The 13,968-nt window shown below is 38.2% G+C and overlaps 1 protein-coding gene across 10 annotated transcripts in view; it reads right to left on the bottom strand.

Annotated features, from left to right (window-relative positions):
* CDC14B (cell division cycle 14B) overlaps nucleotides 1-13,968 on the bottom strand; it is a 105,439-nt gene that overhangs the window by 3,674 nt on the left and 87,797 nt on the right. For 3 of the 10 annotated variants that reach the window (XM_082401198.1, XM_082401202.1, XM_082401201.1), the window contains 2 exons: nucleotides 4,917-5,033; nucleotides 1-358 (listed from right to left, as the gene is read on the bottom strand). The exons of 1 other annotated variant lie outside the window; for it this stretch is intronic. In XM_082401198.1, the coding sequence (XP_082257324.1) occupies nucleotides 211-358; nucleotides 4,917-5,033 (265 nt within the window). In that variant the 3' untranslated portion in view covers nucleotides 1-210. Of the gene's footprint in view, nucleotides 359-4,916; nucleotides 5,034-11,343; nucleotides 11,489-13,968 lie in introns of those variants that run through there. 6 more of the 10 variants (XM_082401203.1, XM_082401199.1, XM_082401200.1 and 3 more) reach the window with 4 other exon arrangements.

The following is a 13,968-nucleotide window of genomic DNA, read 5'->3' as shown; positions in this document are numbered from 1 at the left end:
GGGAAAAAAGAAAGGATTTTACCATGAAGGCTTTTAAGTGTCCCATATGTAGTTATCAAAGACAAGGAAGGCAACATAATAAAAATATTGACATGCTAAAAAGTGTACACTTTGTATAATTCTTTAATGACAGATACTTTGGAAAAGACAGTACAATATCAACCGTAAAGTAAAGACAAACAGGAGAGAAGAGGCAGAGCAGAAAAAGGTTCAGTTCTGCAAAAAATTAAAAAACAATAAAAAAACAATAAAAAAAGAAGGGAGGGCAAAAGCAGCCGAGCAATGAGAGTACCATAATGCCATTAAGGGCATTTGTTGCAAAGCATTCCTTTTCCTTCTTTCCCTCTGAGGAATCAGGCTGTGGGAAAAGTGGAAAGAACGAAAAGATAAAGAAGTGTTACTTGATTATTTCCAAAGCCAGAAGTCGGTCACAGAAAAAGCTGGGGCACAGCAAGCAGTTTCCAGTTTAGCAGAGTGCAGCAGGCACCCCGCACCTGCTCCCACCTTGCTCCGCACTGCTGCACAGCTGCAAGGGGACAGCCGCCGACCCTTTTCTGTTCGTGAATAATTGACCTACATTGATCTTCACCCTACCTCCTTTCTTTCCTTCCCCAACTGATCACTTTAACTTTCAACTAAATAGCAACTTTCAGAGAACAACTAAAGCAAAAGAAAAGAGAGAAACCAATTCCAATCTGGAGGTGAGCCTCACTTGGATGATGATAATGGTGCTCTATCAGAGCAGCTCAGCTGAATCAAACATTTAGTTTTCCGAGCCCCCAATAGAGTATTGAGTATAAAGGTCCAGGTTAGTTGGTGGAGCCAAGAGGGAAAATATCTGAAATTTCAAAGGGAGATTAATATTTTAAAAGAACAGAGGTAACCAGCATAAAAGAGTATTTAGGTACAACATTCTGGGGCTTCTACAGTGATATAGTTTTTAAACATAATGGCAATGACAAAGAATTAAAGCCCAGAGGTGATGGAACAGACACTGAGATCTGAGACTCTAAGGAACAAGAAGCAGTGACAGGTATGATGATGGCAAACGTCACAAATGAGAAGACTTAAAAAGCCAAAGTCCTAAATGTAGTTACGCCAACTGAAGGGCTTGTGAAGAGACTCATGGTTTCAGAGGCTGAAGAAAGAGCCTGAGCATTTATCTTCCTCCAAACTATGAATAATTAGGTACAAAATACCCCAAAGCAATGAACATTGGTTTGGTTTGGCAGGTGGAGCAGAAAGTGATGGTTCCCAATGATGCAACTTGGAATAAAAAAGGCACTTATACATGACAGTTTTCTTAGGAAACAAATGAAGTTATAATTTTTTAAAAAAAGAAACAAAAGACTGCCCCAAAGAAACAGCATAAGCTTACAGAAACATGCACTCAATGGGTGAGCAGTGTAAAGACATGAACCGAATTGAATGACATCAAATGAGGTGGCTACAGGTTCTCAATCGGAGGCTCGATGATGAAATGTTCGAGACTCATTCTCAGGGAGCTCTTCAGAGTTGATACAACAACACTGAAAAATGGGCCAATTCTATTTAGCTGGTTCTTCAGTGGATTAATGATTAAAACAGAAACATTAAAATGGGTTTCTAGCTCTAACAGGAAGTGGGAGGTGTAGAAGCCCATTAATTTACTTCTCTGGACTTAAGGAAGGGGATGAGGACGGTGCTACACAGACCCCTCTCAGCACCCCATCCGCCACCAGACACTCCAGTGTTTCCGTGCCTGAACTGCCACAGCTGCGCCAGAGCAGAGCTTGTCACCCACAATTTAAGCTTAGATGTGGCTAATGTTCAATGGATACATGGGAGAATAATCAATCACCTGCCATGAGAGAAACATGGTGGCAATTCTTCCCAACAACAAATACTTATGCCAACACTCCTATTTTTTCAGTCTCCAAATAACTGCTCTTTTAACATGTTTGTGGAAAAGTTCTTCAAAGATGTAAAGCCTCTCAGTAAACTGTCAAAAATCAAAAGAGACAAATCAATGGAAAGTGAATTTTGGTGAGGTCTTCATCCTGGAAAGCCTCGAAGAGTAGAATAGAACATGGAAATGAAAGGTCAAGTTCTATGGCACAATAGAGATGATGATGATGACGTGCAAACAACATCAACCTGCAAGAGAGAAGGCCTCACAAATGGGAATGACAGCAGACTGGCAACCCTGGCTCCTTGCAAGTGTTTATGAATGTACACGGAAATGGTGTAAAAATGGTGTACTATTTTGTGTGTGCGTGTGTGTGTGTGTATTGCTGTTCAAAGAAAAGATTTCTATTCAATACTTTAAAATTACTCAACAGTCTTAGCTCATATTGTTTTGTCCTGAATCAGATTATGTACAATTGTGTTAATTCTCTCACTACCCTCCAACCAAAAACGAATACTATCCCATAGGACAAAAACTTCAGGCTACACCTTGGGTGCGAGTCCCATTATTTCCTAGAAGCAGGGAATGGGACCTGTGCATAACATATTTGCCTTTCTCTTGTGAGCTGTATGTGGTCACAGTTAAGGTGATGTCAATACAGGCCAAAGCCCAGAAAGAGGTAAAGGAGACCCGGCATGGAGGGCGTGGTTAAAAGCACTGTGAAACCCAATTAACTCTCGTTGTTTTACTTCTTTGCCCCTCCAAATCTCTGAAAGTCCATTTCAGAATTTAGAAGAAGTCTTTTTAGTTTTCAGCACTATCTCGAATGCCTGAAAACTGCTTTCTTTGGCCCATTTCAATATTTGGTCAAGCTATTCAGTCTGAACTCTACTTTAGAGCCCTCAAAGCAACAAGTCCAGGGACCTCAGGCAGATGCTCACCGCAATCAGGAACCACCTCTGCTGAGAAGCACAAGCTTAGATCACTAGACAAGACCTAGATGGAAAAACTGCCATAGGGTCACACCCTAAGAGGAACGGGGTGTGACCGGGCAAGTGCAATCCCGGCTCCAGGACTCTAGCCAACTCCTCTGAAACCTGCAGAGCGCCATCCAGAAAAGCAGAAAGCAGAATTAAATGTGCAAAACACACTCGGATGTGATAGAAGTCTGAAAAGAATATGTCCATTCAAAACATGTCTAATTATCATCAACAGCAGGCTCTTTATTTGAATTTTTAATAATTTAATTTACATAAAAGTGTCAAAGTTAAAAAACCTCGCATTTCCCCTCATTTATTGTAGAAAAGTTAGAAAAAAAGAAAATGATAAAAAAAAGAAAAAAAATCCCCAAATGTCCTACCAACCAGAAGAACTGTTAGTGTTATGGCATATTTTTCCTTTATCTTACTTCTCTACATATATATTGGGTTGGCCAAAAAGTTCTTTTGGGTTTTTGGGTAAGATGTTACGGAAAAACCCGAACGAACTTTTTGGCCAACCCAATAGAAATGTCCACATCTATAAATATTTAAGCTTATAAATATTTACACATCTATACTCTTTTACACATATATATATAAAGTATATTTTACATTTACAAAATTAGAGCAATACTTCATAATTTTTATGTGTAGCCCTTTTCACTTATTGCTCCATGAGCAATTAACCCAGGTCATTAACTTTCCTTTGAAAATGTGACTCTCGATTCATTTGGCAGAATTCATCAATCATTTCCTATTTCTTACTATTATAAATAACATTCTGATATTATGTTATAATGTACCTAAATCTGACTTTTTGTCAGTATTTCTCTAATATTCTTCTCAGTGAATTAGAGTAAAAAGAGTATGAATATTTGATACCTTTCTAATAAAAAGTTTTAAACCCTAAAATCATGAGTCAGTGCCCAATTCTCAAATACTTGTATTGAGGCACTATCACGTTCTCAGGCAAGTAAAAGATTGTAGTAAAACTGTACAAAAGAATCAGCAAAGAAGGAGAGTGGCAGAATGGAACAATTCCTTACAAAAGCAAAATACACAGAGCCCTCTAGATTGTCAGTGAGTCCCCCACGACACAGGCTGCCGTGGGACTGCACCGGAGACTACCTTAGCACTGAAGGTCAACGCAGGCCCAAAGCCTCAAAGATCTGAGGGCAGGGAAGTCAAAAAGAAGCAAGGAAAACTGTGAAGGACGTTTTAAAGTCTGGTTCAGATTACCTTCAGGTTGCTTGTGGTGTCTATAAGACAACACTGTGCCCTGAGCACGGTACTGTCATGCTCAGGACCGCATGGGTTGCCAGCTCAAGGCAAAGATACACAAACACAAAAAAGGTGCCTGCCTGCCTATCCCTCCTGAGATGATAGGAAGTGGGCAATCTGCTCTCCCCTAAAAGTGGATCTGTTTTTGGAATATGTTAAAAATGAAATGTCTCAGTTCATGATAAACAACCAAAAACAATGGTGAGTAATGGATTTGGTCACAGAACATGTCCATTTTTTTGTGAAAGCCTCTATTAATGAAGGAAGTGAAAGATGCTGGGCCAGAAAGTGAAAAAGCTAGCGCCCTTGGGTATATATAGACTGTGGACAAGAGGATAGTCACTAGGTAAAGAAGGATCCCAAACTCAAGAGAGTTCTCATTTTTCCACCATCACACTTATTTGCAACTAATTCTCCAACAATTATGCTGGATCTGATACACAGACAGAAAGATTTCCTCCAAGTCCTGACAGAGAGCTTTGGAAGTTCTTAATTTAAGAACTTAGAAGTACAGCATTCTCAACTTTCCCATATTATGACCCAGAGACCACATTTCCAGTGTTGAGAATCACCTCTGTAAAAAAAACAAAACAAAACCCCAAATTAAAATGGTCCAGATTGTCTTAGATGATGAACAAGTCAAACATTTTTGATTAATTTCCTGCCACAGGGACTCTGCTTTCTCCTGTCTTCATTTCTATCTCCAGAAGACTAAACTGGAAAACCAATGCTTAGAACATTTCAGAAGAGTAGGATTCTTTTCTCACCTTTTAAAACTGCTTTTTCTTGAAGCAGATCTGGTGGTTCTTTTAGTAATGCCTGCACTGCCAGAAATGTTAGGTTCAGATGTTTTACAGCTCTGAACACTGGACTGAAGAATTACTCTGAAAACAGTTGAAAAAAGATAACATTATATTCACTGAAGCAATGTGCAAATACTTGACAGAGGAAGGCACTTTTGCACTTTAGTGCAAATTATTTTCTTGAGAACGGAAAGGATTTTCCATAAACACATTTGCCAAAAAAAAAATTTGAAACACACTTTTACATCAAGGTCTTTTGAAATAAAGCACCTCATTTCCCTATGAAGGTTTACACAAAGATAACCAAAGAACTTTGCTTTTGGAAAATGAAATGACCTGGCATGTCAAGCAATTCCCACACCAAAGAAATCAATCAGTAAGACAAATTTTTGTGCCCCAAAGTAAAAATAAATTCTCAGAATTCTAGTCATGAAAACAAGAAATCATTTAAAAGCCCCAAATTCTAAAGACTACGAATATAAATATATATACAGTATTCACTCTTCAGAGATGGAAGTACAAGCAATAGACATCAAATCAACAGTAATTTTTTATAACATTTCAAATTTTAGAAGTATGTTCAAACAGAATTTTTTGGGCTGGCTTACAACCACTTACAAAGTCACCCAGTACCATTAAAGTGAAGCTGTTTAAATTTTGTGAAACTTGATTTAATTAAACTCTAGACATCTCAAGGAACTGAGACCTATGGGAGTAGACTGCCCAGGAGGCAAATTCATGAATCAGAAAGAACACCCTCAGATAAAGCCCACACAGAATACCTGTTCAAAAGTAGAGGGTGTTTTAAAATTCCTCACTGAATTGTCAGAGGGACAACAGCAGAAAACACCAAAAAATTTTACAAGCAATTCTTTTCTTCAAGAGATAATGACTAAAACACTGAACTGCATACATACACATTTACATATACTCAACTTTTATTTATCTTTGAGAGAAAATACTTTAAAAAGCTTTCTCCTCTCATATCCAAACATAAAGGTGAGATAGCCAACAACAACTTATGAGAACCCAGCTCATGCGTAAAAAGAAACCATTACAACGAACTAGCAGTCAGTCCTACCTCCTATGCCTGTCTTAACACCACATTAGTTAATAACCAAAGCCAGGTCCTTAAAATGTAGTAAATTCTTATAATCTTAATATTACTCAAACCATAGGATATTCAACATTTAGTAAAATACTAACTTCTCATCACTAAAAAAACAATGGGTTGTACTGCACCAGAGCAGAAGTCTGGAGGTCAGTGGTTTTCGAGCCATTTGGGGGAGAGGAGTAGAAGGCTGAGGGAGGGGAACTCCTAGCCTAGCTGTTTCTCTTTATCCAAGAACCATTTCTGAAAGTCTTATGAATCAGGCCTTCAATCTCACTGAGGGAAACTGATCCTGGGTAAATGAGCCAATGCTTGATTCAGGATTTCTGATAAAGTTTTATCATCCTAAATGTTGACTGTTTCAACAAAACAGAAAATGTATATGCAGACATAATTATATTATCTAAGAGGGTACCAACTGCCCTGGCATATAAATTCTATCCTTGAAAACAAGGATTTATTTTTAAATTCTTTCTGATTTTATAAAGTGAAGAGGAAATATTTAGTTGTCTCTGTTAAGAATGTGAATCTAGAATTTTTCATTAAAAAAAACAAACTGCAATGCTTCCATTGCTATTTCGAAGGCCCAGGCCCAGGGCTTGGTGCTGCCACTACTGTCCCGAGGCCTCTCACCCACTCAGTGAGGTTCATGAGTTTTATCTCCATTTTTTACAAATGGAGAAAATGAGACTCCTGTTGGCTTTTTTTTTGAAATACAACATCTACTTTTCAAATAATTTGAGGCCACTTATGGTCAAAAGTATCAACTATCACACCGTAAAATCATTAATATGAGGAAAAAAACAAGAGCCAATACATTGCCTGCTTAGGATATTTACCTCCTGATTTCTTAAGTTAGCTATTATGTTTAAATACTATTCAAAAGAAGAAATTACTGCTAAATCATATTTTAGGCTGATAGGAAACATCCTTTTAAAAGTACTTATTTCTCTATAAAATTAGTGTAAACAATTCATGTGAAGTAATATACTATTTTTTTTTTAAACATCTTTATTGGAGTATAATTATTTTACAATGTTGTGTTAGTTTCTGCTTTATAACAAAGTGAATCAGTTATACATATACATATGTTCCCATATCTCTTCCCTCTTGCATCTCCCTCCCTCCCACCCTCCCTATCCCACCCCTCTAGGTGGTCACAAAGCACCGAGCTGATCTCCCTGTGCTATGCGGCTGCTTCCCACTAGCTATCTATTTTACATTTGGTAGTGTATATATGTCCATGCCACTCTCTCACCCTGTCACATCTTACCCCTACCCCTCCCCATAGCCTCAAGTCCATTCTCTAGTAGGTCTGTGTCTTTATTCCCGTCTTGCCACTAGGTTCTTCATGACCTTTTTTTTTTTTTCCTTAGATTCCATATATATGGGTTAGGATACTGTATTTGTTTTTCTCTTTCTGACTTACTTCACTCTGTATGACAGACTCTAACTCCATCCACCTCACTACAAGTACCTCCATTTCATTTCTTTTTATGGCTAATATTCCATTGTATATATGTGCCACATCTTCTTTATCCATTCATCCGATGATGGACACTTAGGTTGCTTCCATGTCCTGGCTATTGTAAATAGAGCTGCAATGAACATTTTGGTACATGACTCTTTTTGAATTATGGTTTTCTCAGGGTATATGCCCAGTAGTGGGATTGCTGGGTCATACGGTAGTTCTATTTTTAGTTTTTTAAGGAACCTCCATACTGTTCTCCATAGTGGCTGTATCAATTTACATTCCCACCAACAGTGCAAGAGGGTTCCCTTTTCTCCACACCCTCTCCAGCATTTATTGTTTCTAGATTTTTTGATGATGGCCATTCTGACCCATGTGAGATGATATCTCATTGTAGTTTTGACTTGCATTTCTCTAATGATTAATGATGTTGAGCATTCTTTCAGGTGTCTGTTGGCAATCTGTATATCTTCTTTGGAGAAACGTCTATTTAGGTCTTCTGCCCATTTTTGGATTGGGTTGTTTGTTTTTTTGTAATTGAGCTGCATGAGCTGCCTGTAAATCTTGGAGATTAATCCTTTGTCAGTTGCTTCATTTGCAAATATTTTCTCCCATTCTGAGGGTTGTCTTTTGGTCTTGTTTATGGTTTCCTTTGCTGTGCAAAAGCTTTTAAGTTTCATTAGGTCCCATTTGTTTATTTGTGTTTTTATTTCCATTTCTCTAGGAGCTGGGTCAAAAAGGATCTTGCTGTGATTTATGTCATAGAGTGTTCTGCCTATGTTTTCCTCTAAGAGTTTGATAGTGTCCGGTCTTACACTTAGGTCTTTAATCCATTTTGAGTTTATTTTTGTGCATGGTGTCAGGGAGTGTTCTAATTTCATACTTTTACATGTATCTGTCCAGTTTTCCCAGCACCACTTATTGAAGAGGCTGTCTTTTCTCCACTGTATATGCTTGCCTCCTTTATCAAAGATAAGGTGACCATATGTGCGTGGGTTTATCTCTGGGCTTTCTATCCTGTTCCATTGATCTATGTTTCTGTTTTTGTGCCAGTACCAAACTGTCTTGATTACTGTAGCTTTGTAATATAGTCTGAAGTCAGGGAGCCTGATTCCTCCAGCTCCATTTTTCGTTCTCAAGATTGCTTTGGCTATTCGGGGTCTTTTGTGTTTCCATACAAATTGTGAAATTTTTTGTTCTAGTTCTGTGAAAAATGCCATTGGTAGTTTGATAGGGATTGCATTGAATCTGTAGATTGCTTTGGGTAGTAATATACTATTAATAGCTAATAATTTATGTGCAATTTTGAAAATGAGAGCATGACAGAAATTTGAAATGCATTAATCTCATCAGTAAAGATTCAGGTCACCAGTTATTTGCATTAAAAACAGAGCAGTTATTACATCTGTAGGTTATGCATCAATAAAGTGGGAAGGAAACACAGCAACTACACTTAGATATTACCTGAGATATCCTACAAGTTAACACCCTAAGGTGGGTTAAGCTAGCAAACGTGTGAAGTATTCACTCTGCCACAGGGATGTGGGAAATCACTACCCCCCACCTTGCACACTAGGCCAATCACATGGCCCTGCAGGACAACATTCAGCAAATGTCATTTCTCCTTTCCATCTTTTCCTGATAGAACCCTCAGTCCTACCTTCTATCTCTTGCCCATACTAGAATTCGTTTTCTTCTCTGCAGTATCTTTTGAGGCCCAATATTTTCCGGTTTTGGATACAAAGATATCTGCAACTTGAGGCAAAGCAAAAAATTGAAAAGCCAGGTCTCTCACCTATCAAGTCACAAAGTACTTTGAAAATAAATGTTCATTCCAAGAAGAGAATCCATCAGCTCAACCATGCACTATTTACACTGGTTGTCCACCACTGATACAAAAAGAGCCTGCAAAATGATAGGCCTGAGGCCCTGCAACCTGCAGAGATGCCTTTCCCACTGTCTAAAAGGTCTGAAGCAGCATGTGAAGTGCTGTTATAAGGAAGCTCTCCAGGCATGCCAGGAAACAACCTATCAGGCGATGCTACATCATCAGCCAATAGAGGTGAATGTCAACAACAGTGCCCATGAGTAGTCACCTCAAAGGATAATTATAAGGATTATATCTGTTTACATTATTGTTATTGTTGAAAGCTTTTGTTTCTGTAAATTCCAAATTAATCAGGGTAGGCTAAAGTGAATACTCTGCTTTGGGCTAGAAATACAATGGCAAATGTCAGTAATAACAAAAAACGTTATGTCTTACATAGAATATTAAAAAGAAAAGAGCCTGATAGAGACCATTTTTTAAACTTACCCAGCAAAAAATAATACAACCATGAAATGCCTAAACATCATTAGCAATGACTCCACCTGTTTGAAATTGCCACTCGGAATAGTTTGAGAAGAATAAATCTATGCAGTGTGTGATGGCCCTGAGTCCAAATGTGTGAAATCTAGGCTCAATAAGAGAAGTAAAGGAACAAAACACCTGAAGGGATAATCCGTATCAGAAACATAGCATATGTGCCTATGTAATAAGCTTGTATTAATAAGATTTTTTAAAAATGTCATATATAGGTTCATGTTAAGCAGCTTTTCCTTAATTTTGAAAAGAATGGCATCTGCTAGTTTTTTAAATCTTTTCTAGCCATTTGAAAACATTCAACGAACCACAAAGTACTAGAGTTGGTTGCAATGGAATTTTACTTTGGAGGAGATCCTAGAAGGCACTTTTGTATTCCTTTATAACTCCCAAGTCCAAGTTGGAACAAGACAAGAAATTCTTAAAATTTGAGCTAAAGAAAAAGTTTCAGAGAAAAAAAGAATGCAGCCTAGACGTAAGAGGGTAATGGTGAACCACAGTCTCACAGGATACACCCTCCTTTCTGTGCTCTTGGTCTTAACATGATGTTCCCGGAAAGCTTCTTGCCACATTCTTCTGCAGAAAAGGAGTCTCTTCACTGTGAAGGTATTCATTTAATGACGAAAGGTATCAAGAGAATACAAATTCTGCCTCTATTAACCTAATAAAAGCATTCTAGTTACTTTTGGGAAAGGAGGAAAGTGGGAAGGAAAAAGGAGCACAGTGCCTGTCATGTGAAAACACAAACATAAACAAGGGACTCCAGTTTTCTCTGCTTTCCTATCTTCATTCAACACCAAGTGTTGAAAACTATACTTAACTGTATTCCCTAAAGGGGAGGAAGTGAAACGAGGTAGAGGAGAAAATTCTGCATACTCAAGACAGAAGATTTATTAGGGAAGCAGGTGCCTGCTGAGAGAGCACCGTGTACAATGGCAGAATCAGAGGTGAAAAAGGATGCAATGCTCACTAGACCTCATGGCTACAAAATAAAGTCTTTACTAACAGCAGAAAACCAGTGGGAAAATTCTTTTTGCTAGATTGGAAAGGATATATTAACGATATTTACTCTAGAAAACCAGAGGAAAGTTGTACAGACAACTGATTGAAAGAAAACCACCCCAATTACCCCAAACTAACTATACATTTTTGATAAGAAAAAGAAACTACGTCATTGTCATCATAAATTGCTATTTCAAAAAATCTGTTAACAGTAAGCACATCTTAAACGAAGCGTGTTACTTTTAATATCCCTGGTATGAAAGTAACAGAGAAGACTTCCTTCCCTGCCACCAACCCATGAAGTGCAATGATTCAGAATAAGAACCTTTGAAAAAAGGCAAATCAACAAAGCTAGAAGAGCTGATAGTGAGAAAAACATGCATCATGAGAAACACACTGGACACCAGAGGTGAGCACTAGTAGAGAAGTGGAATGGGACACTTACACAGCAGCTATCTGTCAAGGGTCCTGATGGCTACTGTGTTCTTAAACCATCGAGACAGAATAGCAGGATGGGGAGAATGTAGTCACAAACAATCCACCAGATGACAACACTACACAGTGCAGAGGTCAGCACAGCTAGGGAACATCTGGAAAGGGGCGAAGGGGAAAGAACAGATGTTCAAATTGGGAAGCCAAAATAAATAAAATAATAAGTAAATAAAGCCACGTGTGAATTTTAGATACCCTGCGACGCAAAGGAGCAGGAAACAGGGATCAAATTTTGCCATTTTATGTTGGAAAAAAATGCTGTCTTCAGTTTTAAACAGATTTGATATTTGGTAAAGAAAGAGTAGACCCAATCTCTAGTTGGATAACTACCCCACGTTAATTTAATTGTATGATACTGAAATTAGAGTCGTAGCTATGCGATTGAAATTCTTCAAAAAGCACAATATGCACACAGAAAACCAAATCACAGAGAAAAAGGAGGCAAAACCAACCAGACAAACAAACAAAAAAAGCCCTGAACTGACACAGGCTTGTGTCTGCTTTATAGATTTTCATTTGTTCCTCTAGTAAAGCTCATGGCATGAGAATTATTTTTCAATGATGAAACATACCCACCTACACTGTACTGTTTAGGTGGTTTTAAGGGATTTTCAAGGCTAACTATATCTGTATTTTTACCTGTTCCCATAGGATGCACTTCCACTCTTCATGCATCATTTCCTTCGCCCCTAACAAACCTAGCAGAAATCATCAGCACAATGCAGAAAGATAGGCAGTATGGATGAAGTTACAAAATCTACCCAATCTGTTTTAGCACAGACAATAATATACTTGCCATTATCCTGAAGATCACTTCAAGATCATGGTGCTACATAATTTCCTGTCTTCATGGTAGTCAGGATCAGACAAGCTCTCTGACAAAATTACCAATTTTACAATTTCTAACACTTAATTCTCCCCAAATATTGACTGTAAAACAGAAACCAATGACTGGATTACTTTATGTACTATAACTTTCTTTTAAGAATCACCAGTATGCATATATTTTTAATTAACTTTCCCTCTTACATTTTCATTTGGCTAAGTACCAACAGTGAAGCAAAATAACATGTCCACACTGACAGATGGGTCAAAATCAGGAGGCAGGAATTGAATTTAGATTTTTCAACCCAAGCTGCTGCTGCAAACTCTCTCTCTCAGGGGACTTTTAAATATTTCTAAAATAACAACAAACACTTGGGAAGGAAAGGAAATCTCCAGTTGACCTCCTCTTCTAGGGCCAAAAGAGCTACAAATAGAGCAAAAATGAGACGACTGTAACAGCAAAGAGGGTCTGAAAAAGCAGGAAGGGATAAGGAAGGAGAAGGAAGGAAAATCTGCTGTGACTAATCTTAAATCTCCCAGAGTGTTTACGCATAATTAAGAGCTTAGAATTTTAGCATTTTGCTTTTCCTTTAAAAGTGTGACCTAAAATCTTGTTAATTGTGTGTATGGGAAGAGGGTGGTTTGGGGACTATTCTATTTTTGGGGGGATTACAATTACAATTAAAGGGAATCCTGAGCTAGCTTTTTTTTTAAACTTTTACCAAGTAAAAGGTTGTTTTAGGGAATTCCCTGGCAGTCCCAGTGGTTAGGAATACACTTTCACTGCTGAGGACCCAGGTTCGACCCCTGATAGGGGAACTAAGATCCCACAAGTCGCAAGGCGTGGCCAAAAAAAAAAAAAAAGATTGTTTTAACACATGCCAAGAATGCCAAGAGTGCTTCAGAGCAAAGGGCCAGTGTTCTTTACTCCTTTTAGGGTAAGGTGGGCTGTAAATAGATAACTAAGCAAATGGATAGCACAGAGGCTGGTCTTTCCTCCACTGGTCTTTGCTAGTTACTATCATTCAGCCATCCATCAACTACCACCCCAGGGAACCTCACATACCAAGATAAATGTCATAGCATCTAGTGTCATCTTTGGTTTCCAACAATATTTCTAATTTTAGTCTACATTTATTGTTTTCTTTTATGTTTCCACAAATCCATGAGCTATGGAAGAGACTTTTATAGTCTCATTTTTCTAGAAAGGAGCATCAAATGATTTGAACTCTTATAAAACATATTCACAAGATAGCAGACTCAGAGTAACTACAGAAAATTTCCTATAAGCCCTATCGAACTCAAGAACCTTTGACTAAGCAGAATTCCCATCCCTGACTCCCAACTTGACTTTTGAACAGAAGGCAACAAGCTATTGAGAAATAAACTGATGCTGCAGATTCTTAAAAACAGAACGAAAAATCTGGACATGACTAAAAGCAACCCACAAAATCATCCATTTTCTAGGGCTTGTGATTCCAAGTGTGGTCCCTGGACCAGCAGCATCTTTAACACCTGGAAGCTTGCCAGAAATGCAGAATCAGATGGCACCCCAGACCCACTGATCATTATCTGCATTTTAACAAGCTTCCCAGGAGACTCAAATGCACACTGAAGTTTGAGAAGCACTGCTCTAGGGCACTAGCTATTTCCTCCTGTCTAAAATTGGCTTCAGAATGATTATTTGGAGGGACTATACTATTTCTAAATAAAAAGAACCATTAAGGGCTTCCCTGGTGGCGCAGTGGTTAAG

This window comes from Balaenoptera borealis (genome assembly GCF_965194805.1).
Source record: "Balaenoptera borealis genome assembly, chromosome: 8".
Taxonomy (NCBI): Eukaryota; Metazoa; Chordata; class Mammalia; order Artiodactyla; family Balaenopteridae; genus Balaenoptera; species Balaenoptera borealis.
The sequence above is the reverse complement of the archived record's forward strand: the minus strand, read 5'-3'. Positions and strand labels throughout refer to the sequence as shown.